This window comes from Hakea prostrata, chromosome 6 (genome assembly GCF_041222555.1).
Source record: "Hakea prostrata isolate BN-2017 chromosome 6, UWA_Hpros_2, whole genome shotgun sequence".
NCBI classification, from domain to species: Eukaryota; Viridiplantae; Streptophyta; class Magnoliopsida; order Proteales; family Proteaceae; genus Hakea; species Hakea prostrata.
This window is the reverse complement of record NC_142605.1, coordinates 24,719,517-24,745,281: the sequence shown is the minus strand read 5'-3', so window position 1 is coordinate 24,745,281 and position 25,765 is coordinate 24,719,517. Positions and strand designations below refer to the sequence as shown.

General features: G+C 36.6%; 1 protein-coding gene across 1 annotated transcript; it reads left to right on the top strand.

Moving 5' to 3' along the window:
* The first annotated feature begins 1,831 nt into the window (after nt 1-1,831).
* On the top strand, nt 1,832-24,603 carry LOC149012817 (RING/U-box superfamily protein). Its single transcript, XM_089158081.1, has 12 exons — nt 1,832-2,672; nt 6,279-6,395; nt 6,493-6,685; nt 6,925-7,085; nt 7,163-7,337; nt 12,588-12,649; nt 20,653-20,734; nt 22,489-22,546; nt 22,672-22,796; nt 23,346-23,438; nt 23,520-23,590; nt 24,009-24,603. Exons 1-12 carry the CDS (start codon nt 2,110-2,112, stop codon nt 24,136-24,138), a joined length of 1,830 nt encoding a protein of 609 aa, XP_089014207.1. The 5' UTR covers nt 1,832-2,109; the 3' UTR covers nt 24,139-24,603.
* The last annotated feature ends 1,162 nt before the right edge of the window (nt 24,604-25,765 follow it).

Genomic DNA, 25,765 nt, shown 5'->3' with positions numbered 1-25,765 from the left:
AAAAATAACGTTTAAAGTTTACACATTATTACTTGAAGATATGAATGTTTGGTGCATGCATGATAAGATATTATTAATATGTCAGTCCTTCTTGCACCAAGGAAGCCCCTATGTTGTCTATGTATGCCCTATTTCATGAATTTATACACTATGATGGTTAAGACTTAAGAGTCATCTCCTTTCCTATTCATCCATACATGTATTATTTATCATAAGGAACTACCCTACATAGAGTAAAAAGTAAAAACCAATAAACTAGTGCTGCGGTTTGACCATGATGATGTTGTGGTGATGATGGTTATGGTAATGACAATTATGACAAAGATATGGATTATGATGTGAACAGAGGGAACTAGTGGAGCTGGTGGCGCAATGTTTGCCATTGTGATAATGGTGATCATAATGATAATGCCCATTCTTTGTCTCTTTAAAGATTTAAGCAATAAGGGTTGTTGATCACATAAAATATGCACTTCGTCTACTATGAATGGGCCGGCCGGGACATTTGTACCCAACGAAGGGCTGGATTGGAGCATCTGGGGCCCCAAACGTAAGATAGAACACAATCTTTTATTTGTGGGGTGAAGGTCCGGACTCCAGAGATTGTCCTACCCCGATGATTCGGATTCCAAAGATTGTCCTAATGGGTTGGTTATTAGGTCATATGGGATGGCACTATTTATGAGATTTACTCATTTTTTTTGTGGAAGGCCAAAAGTTTTACTATATATGAATGTGGTGACATTTCTACCAAAAAAAAATAAAGATGTGATGAATGTGATTGATTACATGTCATTATTTAACTATAGTCTTAACTTGATATATCTATTTTTCCATATAAAAGTCACTAAGAGTTTGAAAAATATTTTACAAAATAGGAAAATGAATCTTAAAAATTGAAATATGAATCTCCTTACATGATGTTTCATAGTCAAATTGATTAATGTAGAGATTAATTTTTACAAGTTGGATTGCAAGAGTTCAGTTAAATTATATTTTTATTTTATTTTTGAGAATGTTTCATACAAGTTAAACCTGCGAGATAGTGACATTTGTCAAAAGGTAAAATGTAAATATCGGACTGAGATAGTGAAAGTTTTGAGGTTAAGTAAGGTTAATTTGGTTAGATTTCCACAAGCTTGGTATATGAATATTATCTAGTCATGCATTGTATTTTTCAATTATGCTTAAATATAGTCAGGGTCAACTTTAACATCGTGACTTTGTCTTTTCATGCTGATAGGACAATAAAAGCACATAGTGATGTGTCTAGCATTGGTATATGCCATATTCCATGGCCAAGTGGACTTTTCTTCCCATATAGTTGATCGTTGTTTTTCGTTAGTTTTTTAGGGCAAGAGGTACTTGTCTTACTACATAGTTTTTATACTAGAAAGATACAAAGAATATGTATGTCTACAAGGACAATAATACATATGGTATTTTTGAATTCATACGAATGTTCGAGACTAAACTTGTGACTAAATACCCATTTTTCAATTAAATTCATGTTAAACATTACCACAAAATCTCCATGTCTATTTCCAAATAGATCATGGAATTCATGATGTCTTACCCAGAAAATGAGAAAATCATGATGCAGGTATGAACCTCATCCCCTCTCTTTTTTTCTGAATTTTTTTTTTTTATGCTGAAGGGCCCAAATCCCATGAACAAAGTCATGGACACCATCAAAAGCTACAAGGAAACCAACCTTCTCCACCTTTCCTTGTTAAGAAAGAGATTACCTCCTAGTCCTAGGTCCTGGGTTCTCTTCCCTCTTTCTGCTATTTCTAATGGCATACTTGTAAATAAGATGAACTTTTAGCCCAAAAATAAAAGGGTATGAGACGTTTTGCGCAAACTTGACAAAGCTCCCTCTTTTCGAATTGCGAAGCTCTTTCTCAAGCTTCCGTTACTCAGTTCCTTGAAAACCCATGTATTTGATCCAAATAAGAAGTGGAACTAGTAGAATCTGAAACCTGAAGATGCTCGTCGATATCAGCAATGACTTCCAGTCTTCAAAATCTCATTTGGGCTTCCTATGGTTATCCATATACTGCCGTTGAAACCCTAAGTGTCGCAGAATGATCGATACTGGCGATCGGTATGCAGATGTCTGCGATGGCTCCATCTCCATTATCGGCACCGGCGTCGAACAATCCTCAATCTTCTTCTTCAATGAGGTCTCCTTCTACCTCTCTACAATCACAGCAACAGCACCAGCACCAGCACCAGCACCAGCAGCTTCCATCATCTCTCACTCTTGGCTTGCACTCTGCACCTCAGTCGAGTTCAGCGGCGGGAGCCGCAGCTCCAAATAGGTCAGCACCGCTTGATCATCATATAATGGCGGCAGAGCCGATTGCTGCAGTACAAGCGCCGGCAGAGCCAGCTGTTGCAATGTCGCCGGTCGCAAGAATTCGGCTTTCAGATATGATTCCTTACGATGGAGCACCGGTGGGAACATACATTAGGTCAGTGGAGGCTCTTTCGAGTTCACTTACAAGGCATAATGCGGCGGTGATTGAGCTTGGAAGTGAGGACTCGACGCTGATGCGATGTGCCCTGGAGTCGACGAGAGTGTATTTCAGGATGAAATATCAGAGTACCAGCAGCGGAGGGAGTTGGGGGAAGACGAATCGAGGGTTCCATATCTACAGAGCAGGAAGGTAAGAATTTTCTTTGATTTGAAAGCTTGTTTGGGGATTCATGTTTGACGAATTATTTATTTGAGCATGAGACTAGTTTGCAGAAATTTTTATTTTATTTTATGGAATGTCACGTTCGAATGATAATATTTGGTTCTGGTGGAATTTTTTTTAGCTCCCTTTTGGATAGGTTATGTTAGGATGGAGCGACTGAAACTTGTGGTTTAAATATCTACTTGAAGTATTGGCTGAACTTTCTGACAAGTGACTCAGTGAATTCAATAGTGTCCTTGATGGTGTCTTCTGTTGGTCGTGTTTCTCCACTTAACTTAAATTGAAGGTTAGACAAGTTAATTTCTTTCTCTTCATGACCCTTCATTTCTTAGTTAAAATTGCATAGCCAGGGAAAAGAGGACTTTACTGAAAGGAAAACTGAAGCTTGAACAAGAGTTACAAGTTTATCTGAAGGGTGAACCTGGTGCAGAAGTCTTCCACACAGGCAGGGTCCCTGGGGGGGGGGGGGTTGCAATTTCCTACTTAGCCTTACCCCAGCAATTTATGCTGGAAGGATATTTCAATTCCTTGACCTAAGGCTACAACTGTGGTCTATCAACCATTGAGCTAGGAAATGCCTGCACTCACAAGTTATCAGACAAACCAATAATCACTTCCAGGCATATCATTAGATGGCTGGTTTGAATATTTCTATTTGCAATGGTGTGATCAGCATTTGGAATTTGTTTTATATGGAGCATTTACCTATCCCCATTACATTATGCCCAATGAAGGGGGCCAACATAGGTGACAAAAGCCTTTGGTTTCTTGAAGAGAGAATGTATTCCTTGAAACTCTTCAGTTAATGGAGTTAAATTGAAGATGTGGTTTCCTAATTCAACACTTTGAAGGCAGAAGACACAAAAAGAAACAAGAGCATGGCCATGGAAATAAGATTTTTTATATTCTGGGTGCTGTTTTATCTAGTCCACAAAATGAAATAAGCATTTGTTTGATATGCTTATTGATGGGTAATTTTTGGGGAAAACTGAACTCTTTTCTGGGAGTTATCTGTCTAGTCAGTGCCCGAAGTGTTCTGGTGTGAAATTGAACCATGAAAGCCTGCAGCTCTGGCCTGATACCTGCTTTTATTGAAACTAATCATTTTACTCACCAATATGTTATCTGGTAAGCTTGTGTTTGGGGCTGCTATATGCTTATATGCCACATCTGGATAAAGCTGAACTTTTGAAGATGAACTGCACTTTATTGACATGATTTGAAACTCATCTTCTTTGGTGTTAGCTTGGTAAGCTTGTGTTTGGGGCTGCCATATGCTTATATGCCACATCTGAATAAAGCTGAACTTTTGAAGATGAATTGCTTTTTGCTTTATTGACATGATTTAAAACTCATCTTCTTTGGTGTTAGCTTTAATCTCCAAACGATCATCGAAAGATCTTTTGATGATACCCCAAGGAACATGCATGTTGTTGTATTCTTGGATCTTTGTGTTTGTCTCCTTCTAATGGCTCATCTTTTTAGAGCTTGAGTTTTCTATAGCTCCCCCATCCCCTCCCACCCCCCCACCCTCCCCCCCCCAAAAAAAAAAAAAAAAAAAAAAAAAAAATCCCTTTTGATTCTCCCGTCCCCTACCTATTTGTGGTGTTTTGATTCACTGAAAAATTAAAAAAGTAACCATATTGGGATGCATTGGTCGGTTTGCCACCTAGACTACTATTTCTAGAACTTCGTCAGCAGACTTGATCAATTGAGTTTCGTTTAGCTTAGGCTAGTCTAGGCCATGTTCAGGTCATAGCCTTGTGACTGGCTTTGAACAACCACCACCTCCTTCCCTCTACACATGGTGGCTGCTTCATAGGCCACCTCCTTCTTCCTTGACCATGTGGCTGGAACTCATGACCTACCTTTTTAAGTATGCACATGATGTGATGATGGTACCCTCTCTTGTTAGGATGTTGCCACCCGTAAACCCCATTAATACTAATCAATCTTAACCATAGAAAAAATTTGAGGGAAACTCAAGTTTCGACCCAGTGAAAATGGGAAACCTAAGTGGCAAACTGAGAAATTTCATGGAAACTTAGGACTTTTTTCGTGCAAGTTTTAACATGAAGTTTCGACAGGTTTTAAGGAGTATTTTAGGGTGGGACTTTGCATTTAAACTAATTAGTATAAAGAACACATTGGCTGTATTTTGCTAAAAAAATCAATGTAGATATGTCATTCAATGTACATAACATCAATGTAGAGTTTCCAAAAAGTACACTATAAACTTAACTACTTAAGCACATAACATTCAATATATAATTTCTAACTTCAAAATGGCTGACAATAAAAGGAAAGTACAACTTAGTGCCAAGAGGAGAGCCAAGAGTGGATTCATCCTGTGAGTTGAATAGTATTATGCCTGTAACATCCTCTTCTCCAACCAACGTACATAGACATCCCATGACATTTTATGCCTATGGTTGTCAAGGTAATCGATAACTGTAACTTTATGAGTCTGGTCATCAACATGCTTAAGATAACCAGTCCGAGGGAATACGCAATTTGGATAGGGAAATCCTGATGGAGGGGGTGTTTGTCGCGGTATTTGGGGAAACATGAAATAAACAAAAAAATTGAAAATTTTGAGAAAGCTACAAAATTTACAGGAAAAAGTCCCAGGTTTCCATGAAATTTCCCATGTTTCTCACAAAATTTGGGAATTTTTTTTCTCATGAACCAGCTGGTCCAGCTGGGTTGAACCAGGTTTCGACAAATTTTGACAGTTTTGATCTAAATTGAGGACTTTTTTCGGTCCTCATGAGTTTCGTTTCGACTTTTCAAAAATGCGAAATTCGAATGTTTTGACCAAAATTTGTACCATGACTATAATCTTGCGTTCTCATCAAAATGGTTGACAAATATATTAAAACTGAATATTAACATTAAAAATTTACATTTGAGTGACAACTATGCCACTTTTGACTTTATTAATAAAATAATGCAACTAGATCATTATAATAATGATGAATATTAATTTTAGATGTTCATTACAATGCAAAACATGCATGCGGGGTGTTACAATATGCAGCTCGGATGATCATTTTTTATCCCTTCTTTGTCAGGGTCTCATCTCACTTTGGGCTCTTGTTATAGAATTGTTGAAGATTATTTGTTTCTGATGTATGCTGGACTTTGTGGAAAGAGATCAATAGGACTTTTCCTGTTCTGTTCCTTAAGTATGTAGATCAGTTTGATGCATTTTTCTTGCTGCATTAGTACTTCATAGGAGTTCCAAGATAGCCACTGCATGAATTTCAATATCACCGACACTAGTTTTAAGTATATCAATGGGTCTATGGCAGTTTATTTCCCCAGCCACATATGGGTGTCTATAGATTTGGTTATCTTTGGGGGTTACACTTTTTCAAAGCCATCCCATCAACCAAACGAACACCCCCCAACCCCCCCCCCCCCAAAAAAAAAAAAAAAAAAAAAAAAGAAGAAAATCCCACTAGATTTTCCCCACCCGGATAAACAAAAAAGAGAAGGCTCGTTGAACACAATTTTATTTTTCACTGGTTGTGGTTAAGGAAAAATAAACATCTCATCATTATGTGGCAGGGCTATTGAAGATGGGGACTCATCACCCCCCTGCATGGGTGATGTTTTTAGATGTATGGGTAAGGCTGCTCGTGCTGCTCTTTGTGCAATAGCAAGACATCTGCGTTTGCGAAGCGAGTAAGATGATGTTGGTTGGATGTTTATGTTTGGAACTTAAATATGCTGCACATGATTACGCCAATACCTGGTTCTGATGCCCCTTCTTATGTTTCAGTGTTTTTAACCATTTGCTTGATGATAACCCCTTGCCTGCCAATGAGGCGTCCTCATCGTTGTTGGCAGCAGCCTATTCTCATCCGTCTTCACAGAATGGTAAGGGGGGTATTGCGGGAGGCAAGCCAGCTATGAACATTGAATTGGAGAAGGGATTATTGACATTGATTGCTTCAGACAGTCCTGGCATTCAGGTATCTTGGCTTCTCCAAATAGATTTTTTTATTACACAGGGATTATTCTCTTGGTAGAGGTTATTGCCTATTGGCATGGAATTGGATATCTGAATATTATCATCTGTTACTAGTTATTTGGCTTCTGCTCTTCTGATTGGAATTTTTTCTGTTCTCCGGCAAATTATGATATCGTCAACTTGTGGTAGTTTTGGTTTATTATGATCCTCAAGTCATTTTTGTCAGTTTTCCTTGCATAGGTTTGTGACCCCAATAATCGTTGGTACCTAGCAGATGGTGGGTCTGGTCCTGGAGATCTTTTACTACTTACTGGCAAGGCACTCAGCCATGCCACTGCTGGCCTTCGCCCGGCTGCTTCATACAAGGCTGCCCCTGACTACTCTACAGGCACCACTGGAAGGTTTTATTCTTTTTCTGCTTGATTTACTTCATGTGGTGCATGAGATTTGATTTCAGTAGCTTCATTTTTGTCTGCAGGACGTCTCTAGCTTTTAGGCTTATGCCACAGGGCAATGCTATATTAGATTGTTCTCCTATTGCAGCAGCTGGCCATGTAATTCCCCAAAGCTATGTGCCAATCTCTGTAAGCCAGTTCATGGATGACCTTTCTGCCGAGGAAGATGTAGTATGCCACCGATCTGATAATGCTTATGTAAGTTTTTAGCTTCAAGTATTGATCATGAGTTATGTGTTTCTTTTTCATGAGTCTGTACGTGTGTGTGCGCGCTTGTGCGTGTGCGTGTGCACGTTCTGCTAGTGATGCAGATACACTACCGTTGGACTGACGCAACCCCATTCTGTTATCCAGATGAAGATGGACAAGGTCCAGTTTGACATATTGGATCCAGTAGGATTTTAGGAATCTATTTATTGTTGGAGAATGATATTATTTTACTTTATTGCATTCTGTTAGCTTTGTACGATATTTAGTTTCTAAATTCTTTCTTAGTTTTCTAGTTAAAGAGTGAGTCAGTCTTTATTCTTTGGGTTTTGTTGTTTCTCTGTTTTCCCCATTATCAGAGATAGATTTGAGCTACTTGCTGGTTTTGTACATTTCTCCTCCCCTTCTCTTCTTACGCAACTTCGTTTTTTCCCCTGCAACTCTGAAATCCTATCTCAGGATTCCACCAATTGGTATCCCCTCGATGGATCCATTGTCTTTCTTTTTCTGGCTAGGACTTCCCGTTACTGTTTTACGGTACCAGTAAGTAACCAAATCTGCTTCCCTTGTGGCTGCAACCTTTCTGACACCTTCCTTTTTATACCCACAGGGACCATAGTTGTCATGGTGTCTAGGTGAACAAAGTGGTTAAGGAAGTAACAGACCAAGGCATTTGGGAACTGGTGAAAGGAGGTGACGCTTTTGGAAACTATGACAACAACCATCTCTTCTTTTTGCTAATCGATATCCTTCCTGCAGCATCCTACTGGATCCAGAACAGACCCCAGTTTCATCCCGCTATGTCTGCACAACTTCCCTTGTCCTTAATTCCTCTCTAAACCACCTGCTTTCAATTTTATTGAAAATCAAAGCATCTCTTTGACCAAACCCACACTACTATTGATTCGTGGCAACAGCTCTCTCCGACACCCTCTCTCATCTCCCTCCCTCACAATTGATGCACCTTCTCCTGTGTGCATGTGCTTGTGGTTAGAGAACTACGACCCCCCCCCCCCTAAAAATAAAAAAAAACCCCCACAGGGAAAAAAATAAGAAAAATAAGAAAAATAAAATAAGTACTTGGGTATCTAGATGGAGATGAACCAGGTCTAGTTTCTGTCTTAGCTGTAGTAGGGTATTAGGATTCTATTTTATTTAGGTGTTAATTATTGTTCAATCAATTTTAGGAAGTGGCATACGTTTGCAAGGGTTAAGAGTTGGTTAGGAATCTTTGGAGATTGTTTCCTTATTGCAGTTTTTTCCTAATTTACTAGGTTTCTTTGTTAGTTGGATATATCATGCTGTTATATAAGACTATGTACTTAAGCTGTGGCAAATCTTTCATTTGACAAAATGCTAATATTTTCCATCTCCATTGACTAGTTATTACAAACAGACAAATTAGATTTCAAATTTCTTACAAGGACTAATTTGTTCGTTTACTTTCGTATTTATAGTCTTCATTAATAACATTTATTTTAGGTTCACTATTCTGCGCTCTTTTTTAGATAGAATACCATCATTTTCTCATTAGAATTGAGATTCATTAGAAGACAATTTGTCCATTTCTTTTGTATTTAACAAAATGTTCATGAAAAATACAAAAGAAATGTTCATGAGTTGCATAATATGAGAATAGTTATCTGATCAAGTCAAGACAAATGGTCAAGAGCATTAAAAGCTCTTGACTGTTCAACCACACCCCCTCTTTTCTCTAACGTCTCTCTCTCTCTCTCCCCTCTCTCTCTCTCTCTCTCTCTCTCTCTCTCTCTCTCTCTCTCTCTCTCTCTCTCTCTCTCACATGTTTGTCGTCCAACAAGAGAAAATGCCATAGAACTATTTTCTTTGCAAGCTTGTTCAAAGAGTTTCAAAGATAAAAATTTTTGTTTTTTTTATCTTTTGAGGTACCACGAGGAGGAATATTTTTCAATGGATTCGACCAATATTTCTTAACATCCAAGACAAATGAATATATATTCCTTTCCCCATTATGATTAACTTTCCTATCAAATTGCCAAGGTCTACCAATCAAAACATGACAAGCATCCATAAGCAACACATCACACCAAATTTCATCAAAATAAATACCATAGATAATTTAATTAAACACCTTTCTCTAACGGGGACCTCACCCTCCTTTTTAAACCAAGAGATGCAATAAGGGTTGGGATGTTTATCATAAGTCAAATTAAAATTTTCAACCATTTCTTTAGAAGCCATATTTTCACAACTTCCGGAATCAATTAATACTAGACATTTCTTTCCATAAGCGGTGCAATAAATGTGAAAAATATTGTATCTTAGCCATTGATCATCTTCTAAGCACTTAGGTGCGGTCAAAGCATGCCTAATAACAAGGCTTTCGGCCTCACTATCGGGCTCCCAATACTCTTGAGGGATTGCATTTTCATAGGTAATTTCATCACCATCACCCTTAATCAAATTGATTCAATTTTCTTTCTTTTTAGTAGGACAAGAAAATGACAAATGACCCACATCCCCACATTGATAACACACATTAGAATTTTTCTTACCCTTATTTTGGTCTTTGGCCATGGGTTTTGGCTTTTCATCACTTCTAGGCCTTGAATATTCCCTTGCAATAATTTTATCTCTCATACTAATATTGGGAGCCCTCTCAAACCGGTTAGAGGAATTTCTCTTCAATTTTTTTTTGGCTTTGATGGCTAATTGGTGAGCTTCATCAAAGGGTGTTTACATGGTGTAAAACAATCTCATCTTGAAAAGAAAGCTTTAGACCACTAACATATCTAGCTACCAATTGGTTATCATTTTCTTGTAAATCAAGACGACATAAATATTTAAAAAATTCTTCGGTGTAATCTTTCACACTTTGATCATTTCCTTTCCGAAAATGGTGAAATTTCTTATATAAAGTTTGAGAGAAATCAAGAGGGAGAAAATTTTCATCTATTTTTCATTCATATCCTCCCAATTGTTAATTGGGTGGAGTCCTCTCCTTTCTTGACTTTGTTGAAATTGTTGCCACCAAATCAAGGCATGACCCTTAAGTTTTGTGGCTACAAAATCAACTTTTCGCTCTTCCGATAATTCTTTCCTTTTAAAAAAAGTTTCAATAGAAGCAATTCAATCAACGTAGAGTTTGGGATTGAGTTTCCCGTCAAAGTCGTTTATGTCTATCCGTATGCTTTTATTGGATTGCTCCAAGGCTCGTGCTAACCGCTCAATTGCCTAAAGTGTTCGTGGATGCGCGTGTTTGGGATTGAATGGATGTAAAACTTGAAGAGCCATCACGATCCTCACTTCGGCGCTCCCCTGGGATGTGAAAAGTTTGGTCCACAACTATTGTAGAAGTTGTTTGATAAGTGTTATAAGCCATTATAGGAAGTCAGTGCAAAACCTCTTGCATAATTTGTTGGTGGTTTTGATTTGCTTCCTTCAATTGATTCACCTCATCTCGTAATGTAATTTCTTGCATTGTTGACATTGCCCTTCTTGGCATGATGCTTCCAAATCGAATCTTGCCCTGATGCCAATTGATGTAGCCAAAGGATACAAATTTGAACGACAATGCAAATAAGGATCTTCACAATTAATGTTGAATGATAACACAAGAAAATGGTAAAATTTGGGGACTCCCTCAACCCAAGGTGGGGACTCACTCAACCCTTTTTACACAAGTGTGCACAAGCAAAATCTATCTTCAAATTTGATCTCCTTTCATGGAGTGACTACAAATATATAGGAGAGAGAGAGAGAGAGTGAGTCCCCACCTTGGGTTGAGAGAGTCCCTAAGTTTTACCATTTCCTTGTATTATCGTTCAAGATTAATAGTGAAGATCCTTATTTACATTGTCTTTCAATATTGGATCTTTTAGCTACATCAATATCCTACCCTCTTTTTTAATTAGACTATGATCTTCTCATTCTCTTTTCCTTCATTTGTTTTTATTTTTCCATAATACATTGTATCACTTTCTCAGATACTTTTTCTCCTCTACCATTTTTCTTTTATTTATTATATGTTTTAATACAAATCATTCTAACATCTCTCTTTGATGACTTACTTTCCCAAATAAGATTCTCCATGATTTCCTCTTATCCACACTATTGTTGTCTTCTTTGTTGGCTAAATTAGAGCAAAGGTAGTTGGTGATTTTCTTTTACCCTTTTAATGTTGGTCTCGTTTTCTCTATTGGACAAACTAGAATAGTAGTAGTGTGTGACAATTGATGGCAAATATTTATGGGCCAAATTATCATGTTTTTCATTTTTTTGCGTGTTTCTTCTTGTGTTTATTTTGAAACTGTTGATGTTAGGATAAAAAATTTCAAACTAGAATCTAGGATTTTAGGACGCTTGTATGCTTCTTGGATTCTGACTAGGAGTCTTTTATCCTAACATCAATAGTTTATCAAAATAAACACAGAGAAAATCATGTGGGAAGACAAGAAACATGATCATTTGATAAAAAACAATTTGTCATGACTTGTCATACACCACTCTCATTTTAGTTTGTTCGACATATTAAAAGGGAACAACATCAAAAGGGTAAAAAAAAATTGCCTACCACCCTCGCTCTAATTTAATCAACTAGAAGATGATAACAATAGTGCATAAAGGGTAAGTGGTAATTGTGGAAAATTATATTCGAGTAAGGAAATCTAGGGAAGCTAATTGGTAGAATGACTTGAGTTAAAAATAAATCACAAATAAATAAACAAAAATAGTAAAGGAGAAGATGTATATGATGAAAAAACAAAAAAAAAATAAAGGGGCAATAAGGGAAGAGATGGAATTCTAATTTAAAGAGGGTGGAGTAACCATCCTCACATTGATGTCATGTAACTAATGAAGGTGATAATTAAATACGAGAGTAAATGGATGAACTTGTCCTTATTACGAAAATCTAAATTCTTATGAAAAATAGATTGAAATTTTAATGAAAATGAGGGTTTAATGGTTGGCCTCAAATTAAGTATCATTAATGAAGATTTTAATTAAATTAAATACAAAAGTAAATGAATAAATTTGTCCTTATAAGAAATCTAAATTCTTCATTTGTAATAATTGCATGAAGAATTTGAGATTAGATGGATCTATCCTGATGTTTGATGCCTTTGGTATGTAAACCTACTTTTGATGTCACTGCTACATGTTCATGCTGTTGCTGTTACTCTTCTTTTCTTCCATTTGAAATGATGTTTAATGGTTTCTTAGTGGGGGAAGAGAATCAGTGACACTTTTTCCCCCCTGCAGGAATCGAGGAACAATTTGAACAGGGAACCATCATTAAGAAGTGTCCTCTCTGATCCCTTATCGTGAGTCAAAGTTCCCTTGCTGTTGAACTTGTTTCTTAAATGTCTGAGTTGAGCCATCACAGCCTTTTCTTTAAGTGCTGGAGGAAGTTATATTTGTTTATTTATAACAAGGGTGAAAGTTTCCTTTTTCTTATCTGTCTCAAAAGAGTGGTGCTCACTTCAAACTCTCAAAGAGTATTGGATTTTTCATTAAAACGTAAATGAATAAAAATGATTATATTGCTTATCAGGTCATCTCTTACGCAGTGAAGTTACAGAGTTATATGGTTATTAGCGCTTTTTAACTGTGATATTCATGACCTGATATACCTAGCATTCTCTGATATTTTTAAAGAACTGCGTGTGACTTGTCATAGAGTTGTAGATTCAAGTTGCCACAATTAACTTCAGTCATATTCAAGTTAATTTGTTGATCAAGTTGGCATCTTTTAGGCAGCTCTGTTTTGCAATATTACTTGATGAATAAGTGTTGATTGTGGACCTGTGTTAGTTGGAGGGGAAGAAGAAGAAAGTTTAGTGGGAATTAGTGAAGTGCTTACCATTCACTGTCACATACATAAGTGGAAATACTACAATTACACTGTCATTATTTCTTATGCAGTTTTGCTTCAGCCTTGTGTTGATCTTGATAGAATTCCTTGTTCGAGAACATGCTCTTGCCAGGCATCTCTCTTGGCTAGAAAAAATGAGATCTTGATAAATTAGGGGAATTTTTTCCTCCCAACTCGCTGAATTGTAAGGGTTTTTTGGGGTAGGACTTGCTGTGCAGCCTATTTTAGCCTTCCGAATGCAGTGGTAGCATTAGTTTGATGAAAAAACAACTGCATATGTGAGTTCCCTTTCGACCCAAGTTTAAAACCCTACTGAAGAAGCACATTTATAAAACCTGTCGTACACATCATATATTTAATATTTATAAATACATTAATGTTTGAAACTCAAAACTATAATATATTATGCATTTCATATGTTCATCGTCAATGTTTTAATTATAAAGTTCACATGACACGATAATCATATAAATAAAATAATACCTGTGATTAATTGAGATCTCACAGAGATATCCAAGATAGTGGTGAAATGTCACCAAGATTTTGTCCAACATACATCCAAGATATAGCCCAAGGTAGCTGAGATATGACCAATATATCCGAGATATGTGAGATATGACCAAGATATACGAGATTTATGAGATATGACCGAGATCTTGGCGAGATATGGTAAAATTTTCGTTGCACGACTGGTCTCGTCTCGCTTGGCTGAGAAAAGCGAGATATCACGTGAGTTCTTGAGCCATGCCTTATAGGGGAGGGTTCTGTTATGGTAGGATAAGATGGCCAGGGATGTGCAATTTACTACCGAATTTGAAGACTCAAAACATACCAATAAAGAATGTTTTTTCATCAGAGAATAGGTTCAGATTAGGATAATCCAAAATAACTGCCAATTAGATGGGTGGAATGACTCCAAACTCAAACCCAGTCTAGCAAAGCGGTAGGAGAACAGATGGTGAAAATTACAGATCAATCTAACGGGTAGATTTGAAATTTGGGGACAAATCCTAAGTGTGCTAGAAGCATAGTAGTCAAGGCGACAAATTGAGGTGAGGCAATAGAGGACTACGAAACTAACACCAAGCGAGGTGCCAAGGTGACATCAAGTCCCTTTGACTCAAAAAAGAGCCAGGGCGCTAAGTATGGTTATAATCTACAGTTGTTTATTGATATATGTATAACAAATCAGCAAATATTTATTTTGATTGTAATTTCTGGCAATTAGTATATTAACAAGGGTAAAATAGGAAATTCACAGTAGGAATATCTGTGTGTGGCAGTATTGCACCAAACTGGAATTGAGTTCTTGTATTGGGTAGATGAATGCAGAATTAGGTGTATAGAAGGGTTCTAATGGTCAGATTGCTCCAATCCTAATTCATGCCAAAAGAAGAAAAACCTTGGACCTTTGATAGCCCACTCGGAAATTGTTTCTACTGTTTCTTGCTTCGAGACAAAGAAATTTTGGTCGAAAACCATTGTGTAACATGTTCCGTCTCTGGTTATTCTGGAAGTAGATGTTGAATTTTGTGTTTGAACATAGGAAGTTGAAATTTATGTGTCAAGAAGCAACATTTGATGAAACAACTACCTCTGTTTCTTGAAACAAAAATTTGAAGGCGCATGGACTTTAAGTGAAACAAGTTATAAGGAAATTCCAAAAAGTTTGAAGCTTTGAGGTTTGAACCCTGAAAGCATTTCCCAAAGTAAGTTCTATCAAACACTTTTAGAAGTGTGAAAATTTGATTTGGATGTCTTTTGAAGCAAAAACACTGGATAGGTTATCAAACAGGTCTTTGCTTATGATTCTGAACTACACGGGTTCTGCATATTAAAAAAAAAAAAACAGTACAAAACGACTTTTTTTTGGGGGGGGGGGGGGATGAGTGAGATATTTATATATTAGAAAAGAAAAATTACAAAAGGAAGACATTCTCCTAGAACCTCTTTGTAGAGGGGTAAGAAGAAGCCAAACAAGGAGGGATCCCCTAAGTCCTAACCAGTAACCCAAATAGGAAAATTAGCCCAATTACATCCTGTAATAAACATGTGCTACTGCATCCCGTCGAATCAGATCAAATAAATCTCTAGGGAAATCACTAGGATCCCATTTCAGTTGATAATGCCCTGTCTAAATCAATATGTTATAATCTGCTGGTTGATTCAGTTCGTTCCACCTCTGCTAGCCCAGCTGCCTCTTGCAGAATTATTCCTCTTATCGCTTGACACTTCCAAGGTCCTTTGATAGACCCATTATGCATATCTACTAATAATTTAGAATCAGATGTGATGGATACCTCCAGATACTCTTCCCGTGAGTCATGTTAAATCCCCTAGGTATGGCTTGCAATTCTGTTGCCAATATCGATAACTTTTCCCCTCTACTAGCATATGCCATAATAGGACTGCCCGTGTTATTCCCTGGAACCCCACCGTATGAGGCAATTGAATTCACTAGAGCTCCGTCAAAGTACAATGAGATCATATTTGTAGGTGGCCTAACCCAGGGGCAAGCCTTTGATTTCCAAACAACCTGAATATTCCACTTCTCTATTATATAAACAGCCTGGGTAGTTTTCTCGGTAGCAATTCAAAGTGCAGCACATTTTACGTTCACATCATCCACATTTGCTGTAATAAGTGTTCTGATGTCCTGGTTTTGTAAGTAGAGTGGGACTTGTTTAATGGAAGAAAAGAAGATAAAAAAGAGAGTATAGAGATACATCGCATTGTGGCGAACTCCAATGACCAACCAGCCTTGATCGAACATGGGACACTTTTCATCAATGGATAAGGAGAGCAACAACAGCCTCTTCTTTTCTTTTTTTTTTGAGGGGGGGGGGTGAACAAAGCAATAATAGCCTTTTAGCTTATTAAGGTTTGTGTAAAATTCTGGATCCCTTCACATTTTTATATAGAAAACACAAAAATATCCCCTACTCTGGAGACCTAAAACATCCTTAACTCATAGAGTAAACCTAAGATGTATAGGAAATTAACCCATATTATAGGCCAACAAAGGTTTCCCATTACGATGAGAACACCTTGTACTAATGATCTAAGACATGGGTAACCCAATCCAAGGCTTATTTCTAATAAAACAAGTCTGTTTTACTGATGTATCTGGATCAGAGGGTTTTTCCCAAGTGTAGTTTAGAATCTAGAAGATCATAGTAGGGACCATATCATAGCCAGGCCTAAATTGGCCTACAGTTTCAGTGGTGTTATTAAGATCTTTATTTTATTGGGGCATTTATTTTTTGTGGACGGATTCTGATTATGATTGGAGCCCTTGGTGAGTGAAAGTCCATGTCAGTTCCTTTAACAAATATTATCTAACTACCGACAAGTTCCTTAGCAAATAGATATATGACTTAGCCCCAAACCCTCTAAAAAAATAAAAATCAATGCCGATGTATGAAAGCACGTACGCCACTTTTCAGTTTTTCCTTTGAATATTTTGCAAAACTAGTTTCTATCTCTTGGAGAAAATCATGGTTGAGGGCAACTTCCTTCTTAGGAGTGGGTAGAACATGCTTGCTCATTACAGAAGAAGAAAACTGCGTGAACGTGGCATCTCTGTTAAGGTATTAGACAATATCATATATGTCCATCCTGCTTGCTGTACTTTGATGGTATTGACTGCACTGTTGTAGAGTTAGTCTAGTCTTACATTGTTATGTTCTCTCGAAGAGAATGTTAATTTGCTAAGGTACTGGAGAGTGAAGTAGCTCAAGCTGAGGATGAACTAAATTATTTCATAGTATATTGCAGATGTTATGGAACTACTACTGCAGTATACTATGATCTTCAACCACTTGTTTCCCTTGGAGCTCATTGGTTTCTTTTCTTCAACCTTCATGTGCTCAAATTTTTTCTAAGTGTAAGGTTTGGCTTATAAGTTGACGAAGTCTTAAGCATTTCTTTTCATATAGTCTTTATGTGAGTTTCTTCTGTATCTATAGTTCCCCATGGCAAAATTCGGTTGGATTTTGTATGCAACCCATTCATGAAGGCATGCGAGATATGAGAACTACTTTTATGTACTTCATAGAATATAATAGATAAAACTTTGAAGAGTTAAAACCAACAGGTGAATTTATATGTGAAGTTCTGTAATGAAGAAATAAAGACAAGTTGGAGAAGGAATTTCTCAAAGATGAGAATCCTAAAGATGGTGTAATGATTGATATTGATCATGAATTGAATGATTTCACCAAAAAAAGATGATTTGAATGATGATCTAATCGGAGTTGTGAAGTCTCTCACTGAAAGCTTTATTGGAGGAGAAGTCCATATACCGACAATAATTAAAAGCTTTGATTCCATTCTCCCTTGACGATACTGACAAAAAGAGTTTTGTCAGTTTGTTGATCTCATTCCTTCTGTGTGTGAGAAGCAATGCATTTTGGACCGAGGTGATTTTTGTGTACACTGATTGAGTGGACATTCTTCTGTACTTGGTACTTCAAAATTCAAGTATGCTGTTTTTTCATCATTGGGGAAGTGATTTACTTAAGTTAGGTTATGATCCTGTATAAAGGCCAAAAGGTACTGCCAGCCATCCAATGGACTAAAAACAAGCTTTGGGTAGTACATTACAGGTTAGGCCTTTTATTTCTTGGATTTGATATTCAGAAGGCTGATTTATATGGACCATAAAGTTGGATGAATTTAGTGCATTAGATTAGTAGTTAAAATATAGGGTCTCAGTTAAGATTAGATAATTTTGTTACCTAGATAGAGTTTCGTTCAAGTCTATTTACTTTTCCAGTATTACAGAGTGACTCGGGGTCATTTCGTGGGCAAGTTTAGGAAATTTAAAGAGTTATGTATATGGCTCCACCAATTAGGCGTGGTTCGTTAAAAGAAATTAGTTTTTGTTTGAGAGTGTCATTAAACTGTTGAGAACTGAATGTGTGGCTAAGTGTCCTCTACTGGCTGTTCGCTTCTCTCTTCTAGTTCTGGATATCACTGTTGTCTATCCTCAAATCTTATTATTTTTCCTAAATTTCTTCTTCTACCTTTTTTTTTTCTTTTTAATTTTCTTTTCACCTCAGCATATCTGTATTTAAACTAGGAAACTTGCTGATTGATAGCTTGAACTTCAGATCTGATTATCTTTATTCCACCAATATAATTACAGATCAATATGTTAATTCTGATTCTCTGGTGAGATTGCCTATTTCTTGATTAGAGTTGATTCATAAAACAACCTGGGTTTTCTTCTAGTTTCCTTCCTCTGTTTTTGAAGATCCTGATATTGGTTTGTAGATCTTGTAAAACCATAAATTTGACCAGGTTTTCCTACCTTATATCTGTCCATTCAGTTGAAAAATATTGAATTTTTCCCAAACCATCCCTGTTCTGTTCTATCTGTCCTCAACTGTCAATGTGGTTCAACAGCTATGCAGTGCAGTTGGCCATGTAACTCAAAAGTTGACCTTGAACCAGCAAAACAGTGAGAGATTGATTGCAGCCAGGACCAACTCAATAAGGGAGAACATATTGGATAGCTGGATCTTTATTTGTTATTGTTTATGAGTTTTACATATGAAAGAAGAAACCTAATAGGGATAATTACTGTTGCCCCCCTGTATTATAGCTTAATTACTAAAAGGACCCCGCTCTTTATGAAATTACTGTTGCTCCCCTCATTTCTAACTGTGTTAAAAGACCATTTCATTTGAATGTTTAATGTCTATTTTTGTCCTTCTAGAATTAAGAAGTCAAAACGCAATACCATCCTCATTTTAAAAAAACCATATCAAGTACCAATTTTGCGCTTGTATTCTTATCATTTTGAATTCCAAAAAAAACTACCTAAATTATTGTTTTTTTGGGTTAAGAAAAAGAACTTCCTAAAATTGATAACGTCAAATTAGATAGTAAATAAATGAAAACCTAATGGAGGTAGGAACTTCCTAAAATTGATCACATCAAATTGGAAAGTAAATAACAAAAACTAAAAAATAATACCAAATTGAAAAGTAAATATAAAAAAGCTAAAAAATAAGGAACTACCAAATTAGGGTTAAATTTTCCCTTATTACTAAGGTAATAGTGTGATTTGATATAAAGTATAAATAAGTAGAATAAAACCTTAGGGTTATTTTTGAATTTTTAAATAAATAAAAACTGCCTCGTCATCAGTTAACTAACAGAGTTTAACGGTAGTGGGGCAACAGTAATTATAGGTAAATTCTAAGGTTGAATTAGTAATTTCAAAAAGTATAGGGAACAAAGTAGTAATTAAGCTATAATAGAGGGGGGCAACGGTAATTATCCCAACATAAAAGGATAAGAAGTAAAAAGAAAGCATATGGAGAGATGAAGAGGGGTTCACCCTTGGGGTCTCACCTGCAGCTATATCGGCTGTTGAGCACAAGTGTTTCTCAAATCAAACACTTGCAAGCAAGCAATAGAAAATCCATTAATCAACTCTGAATTTTCTTTCTTTCTTTTTTTTTGGGGTGGGGGTGGGGAGCTATATATAGATTGACGTATACTTTACCAGATAGAAAGTCTCAAAAATAGAAAGCAAACAAAAATAGCAACTAAATGGAAACAAATAATTCAAATAAAAACATAAGAAAATGTAGACTTCTAAACATAAGTTAAATCTACTTTCTAAATCTGATATTAGAGACTAATACTTGCTTGCTAAAATGAATTTAGTAACTAATACCATATAATCTCCCATTACAACCAAGCTAGTTACTGAAAATTGAAACACCCTAAATTGACACTGACATAACTAAACACAAATAGGAAGGCAGCTGTCTATATGTGCCCCAAATCACTGTTCATATGAACAGTTATGTTGTATAAAATCTCATTTTAGAAGACCATTTTGGCAAATTTTCAAATTCCTGAGATTGCTGAAACCTTTTTTTCTATAAAGCAAAACTGGCCATTTGGATTGTGTAAGGTGTTGTATGGTAACATTCTTTTGGGCGTTTCGAGTGTCTTTCTCTTTGTTATTGGAACAGAAATATTCATAATCATATATGGTTGTTCTGGTCTGTTTTTGTGTTTGTTTGGGAACGAACCAGACTTCAAGCAAGTTTTGAAGCCTGTCTGGTGTTTCTTAGTTAAATTCTAGATGGTTTTATTTGACTGCATTTCAATCTTTAAACATGAAACCGTTGCTCTGTAGTGTTTTTGCTTCTACTGGATTTCTTAATTCCTCTCAGGTTTTCTATTTTAGCTTTGTGTGTTTCCTGGTAGAAGCCATTTAAAAGGAAAGTTCTCAAAGTAAAATCCTAACTTTTGTATTATTTTACCTGCAAAATGTTCCTTTGATGTTGCTTTTACCTGAATGCTAAACAGGCTTTATCATGGAAGATTAATTGATATTTGAAAATGAGATGAATTGCCTTAATTGATATTTGAAAATGAGATGAATTGCCTGAAGTACCTATTGTCTTGAATTACTTTGATCTCCAGTGGTGCATTTCTTGAAGATGCTGTTGTTGTCTCTTGTGGACATTCGTTTGGTGGGATTATGCTCAGAAAGGTCCTTGAAACGGTAAGGAGTACTCATCTCTTATATTGGCATTTTAGGGTGTAAAGCAATACATTGCAACTTCATTTTGCTGGTTAGAAATGTTGGATGATTGCCTCCAAACTTGTCATTGAAGTGTTATTCCCATACTAACATGCATAATTACTCTGTTTTCCTTTTCACTTAGAAAATAATTTATTTAATGTTGTTGAAATAGTTTGTAATAGTATTCAATTTTTTTCTGGTTACTCTTTTATAATATATTAAATATTTGGCTCTGTTTCCCTGCATGGCCCACTTAGGAGGTCTTCTTGTATGACATTATAGACTGCAATGTGGCAGATCATGTTTAGGCGTCATGTTTTGTGGAGAACCAGTTCTGTGCCCCCCCCCCCCCCCCCCAAAAAAAAAATAATAATAATAAAATAAAATGAAGAGATATATAACATTCCCTAATTTCATCTTAACCATACTTTATTATGTAGCAAAAGAATGTTGCAGAATCTATTAAGAAATGCAATATTGAAAAATAGTTGAAATGAATGGATGGGTGGAGGTTTTATGATTGAGTTTGGCTTTGAAACTTTGTCATATGGGCAATTATTGGTCTCTCCTTGCTTTGTTAAGGTCTTTATTTTTATTTGTCATTTGTAGGCAATTGGTCCATGTTACTGGACTCAACCCGGTATCACTATATAGAACTAAACATTCATGTGTCACGTTTTTCTTCTAACTTGTAATCTGAAGAAAAATCATCCCATATATCACATTCCTTGAGAAGTTGTGTAGGATTCTCAATGAGTCCACTCAATGGACTTCTGCAATTGAAGGCTGTACCTAGTGCACGAGGCTTCCGAGCTTACCAGGCTGGAAATGATCCAATATATGCAGCCTTACCCAGTTTCTAGGACTTGAACCCACGACCAAGCATTCAGCAAGTGAGCATTTGAAAACAGCGCAAAGCACGGCCTTCAATTGATTTCTGTGTTATCCAATTTAATTGACTTCAAACTCGACCTTAATCTATCCCCAACCCCCCCCCCCCCCCAAAAAAAAAAAAAAAAAAAAAAAAAAAAACTTATATCTCTGAAGTTGACTTTTGGAATGCAAAGAACCTGGAACTTTTCTGGGTACTATTTGAAAATTTTCTGTTTATATATATATATATATATATATATATATATTGTGGTGTATACATTCTTCGCTGATGTTCTGTTTGACTAAATTCTTTATAGATGAATTGGACTGTAGCTCAATTATGCTATGCTTAATGTCTTTCATTGAGATACCTGATCAAAGAAACAAAAATGTACCCGAGGGGGTTACTCAGTTAGCAAAGACTAACATCTCGCAAAGAATAGGTCATAAGTTCCACTCTCATTGGGGTCCAAATTGCAAACTGAGGGGGAAAAAAAGAAAGAAAGAGCAAGTTGGTCTATTTGCTAGTGTAGGAAATAGTTATATGGGAAAAAGAACTGTGTCTGAGAGTGGCCATGCTATGTCCAGACATAGAGAGGGGTTAGATGACTGCTCAGCTCATGTTGATGTGTGTGTGCACGGTGCTATGCTCCTGAACGGTAGAAACTTCCTTTAGTTATACAAAATGCAAAAGAATGTTCCATAGGTGATAGCAATCCCCTTTATTGCATTTTGTGATTCATTGCATTCCCTTTTATTACATTTCATGATCCATTGCATTCTCTATTGCTTTCATTTTATGTAGTAATTCATGCAAAAAATGTATCAGTAATCAAAATATTTTTCTCTCTGCCTAACAGTCCAAATGTACCCTTTGCGGTTCGGAAATTGATGGTGGCTCTTTGATACCCAATCATGGTACATCTTCTCTCTCTCTCTCTCTCTCTCACCACCCCCCCCCCCCCAAAAAAAAAAAAAAAAAAAAAAAAGAGACACCCACACGCATCACTTTTTTCCCCCAAACTGATCAGTCTTATCAACAGCTTTGAGAGCAGCGGCTGCAGCTGTGAAACATGAGGATGACAGGAGACTTTTCCACAATGCTGCTCTTCGTAAGCGCCGAAGGGAAGTTGGGGAACAAATGGATGTAATGAAGAGAATGAACAGGGTAGACTTTATAGAAATGCCTAAAAAGAGTTGGATGTTATTGCTATTTTTTCTTTCTTTTATATATATATTCTCGGTAAGCACATGAATGTTATCATGATGTAGGCATATTTAAGGATGTTAAGATGTTCAAGTAATGGAATGATGCCATATTTCAATTCTATCCTATCATACTTGGATGGTAGAGCTGCCTGATAATTTTTAGGATTTGATATTTCTTTTTGGGTTTTACTACATGTCTCATACTTTTTCTCTTTTGTAGAAAAACAAGCACTTCTGTCTATAAATGCCACCAATATAATTTAATATTTACTGTTGTGATATGAAACTCAAGTAGTGTTTTAAGGAATAGAGTATATATATATATATATATATATATATATATATATATATATATATATATATATATGCCCACCAATATAATTCAATATTCACAGTTGCGTTTGAAACTTGAATAGTGTTTAAGCAAAAAAAGCATTTAATTCTTCCTTGAACCTTAGAGCGAAGGAATTAATGGTTTAATTGATGACACCCATCTATTCTGGTGCAGGAAAATGGGGAGATATCTGCAGATGGTGATAGCCCTAGGCTACAGAGAGGAGTGCAATACCCATTTTCAGTAAACGAGAAAGTGCTTATCAGAGTAAGTTCTTTTGCAAGCTTTCAGAAGTCCAGTTTTGCCTGTTTACATTAAACAAACTAAACGGGGTGTTTCAATATGCAGGGAAATAGGAGGACTCCTGATAAATTTGTTGGTAGGGAAGCAGTCATTACATCCCAGTGCCTCAATGGGTGGTAAGTTGTCAAACCTGGACACTGAAAGGATATGTCTGATTTTTTATTTCTTCCTCTCTCTTTATCTTTTGATTGAGAGTATGCTGGGATAGAAGTATCTGAGTTTACAACCTTTTGAGTATTGTCATTTTCTTCTTTGCTCAAGATTTCTGCTGATTTTGGATTATGTGCGGGTAATATCTTATGACTGTCAGGGTGATGGGTTTTTCTAGTGCCATGCGGTTATGCCATCACCAGACCCTGATACCACTTATAAGAGAAGGGGTCAAAATTTTTTCAAAAGGAATTTGATTGTCTAGTTTCAACTCCACTGTCATGAATCTTCCTATCCCAAAACTAAAACCTCTCATGGTATAGGAAAATGTTGTAACTAATCATCATTGTTTTCTTTGGGGGCCGGGTGGGGATCCTATTATAGGTACCTACTCAAGATTCTTGACAGTGGAGAGAGTGTTCGCCTGCAATACCGTTCGCTACAGAAGATCCCGATCTCCCAGCCAATAGAGGATAGACTTCCAGCTCAGCCAGTTATTCAGAATAGCAGCTGATCAAGCATTCAGAGCAGGGCATTAAGGTATCCCTGTTTGAATTCTTATAGATTCTCACCTTGCTGTCCAGCTAGCCCTTGTAAAAAAGAATTCTGAGTGGGATCTGAAGGATTATTCAAGAATGTACGTTGTGAGAGAGTAGTAGTCTGAAAGCCAGTGCTAGTAATTTAATGTTTGTAAAGAAGAGCAGGATAGAAAGAAAAAGAAAAGAATAGGGGAAGGGAAGATGGGAGTGCTGAAACACTACTGTACGTGCTCCTTGTATCAAAGTGGACTTTGAGATTACTTCATCAAAGTTGTGGCACCTGACATTGTGCATTGTTATTCATGGCCTAGTGGTGCTGATTAGTGGAGACGCAATGAGATGTAGATTTGTAGGTAGCGCATTCTTCCCTTGCTGTAGATAAATGTTATTGTGATTTTGACATACAATTGAATCGGATGAAGTAACTAATTCAGCTTCAACGGTGTCCATGCTCTATCAAATGTCTTTTGTTGACTACCCCCAAAAAAAATAAAATGTTTTTTATTAGTTATTGTATAAATGGCAGTGGCAGTGGTAACCCAACATCAGTTTTTATTCTCCCGGTTGGTCAGTAGTCAATATTGCCACATGTTAATGAACGGTAGTATTAGTTCGAAACATAATGTCTGATCATCCTAAAATTTCTAGAGAAGATTGCTTAATATCCACGATTTTATTTTCAATTTCAAATAATGAGGGTACATGTCCATATGGAGAATATTTCCTCCCATGATGGAATTTTGCTTCAAAATTTGACACTAATTTCTTGAATTTTTTGTAGAATTATTTCTTTGGTCGATTTCATGGTACATGGTACAAACTTTGTTACCCATCAAGCTGTCCAATTTCAATTGCTTCTTCAGCAGTGATAACAAATTCAAAGAGTTGCTTCTAGTTTCTCCGCAGTCTCTCACTTTTTTATGGCTAGTTTTGTGTAGTCCGGATCAGCTATCCGTCGGGGAAGGACTGCTCCCCGACGGCTTTACCACCATAAATACAGGGGGACCCAGCGGTTGGGTGATGGGATTAATTTTTTATCTGTGAGTCCCACAAGATTTGTGGTGGTAAAGTCGTCAGGGAGCCCCTGATGGGGTGATGATCCGGATTTAGTTTACTGTTGCATTGCTCAAACCAGGGACTTAGGGACACTAAAATCTCCCTTGGTAAGTACTTTCCATCAAGATGGGTATCTAGTCGTACTTTCCATGGAAATATCAACGATGGAAGAAAACCTCTTGTTGATAAATAATTGAAAACAGACAGCACATTGCTCGATACAAATTTGGATATCCATCTATCGTTGGCCTACATTCCCATCTTAACAAACAAATTCTAAATCAAGAGCCTAGTATCTCACTTTTTTCTTTCTTCTTTGTGGGTAGCCGCTTATCTCACTTTTGACTATGTTTAGAAGATAAGCACCATAATCATATGCCAATAACCAAATTCAGTAAGATAATTAAACAGTGAATTCATATCCTCTAAACACCCCCCCCCAATGTGCAACATTCATATCGAACCAATTTTCTAGTCTTAGTTCTCGATTTAAGAGAGCTGCTACAGAAACTGCGACTAAAGACCCTAGCCCTGCTTTGCAACAAT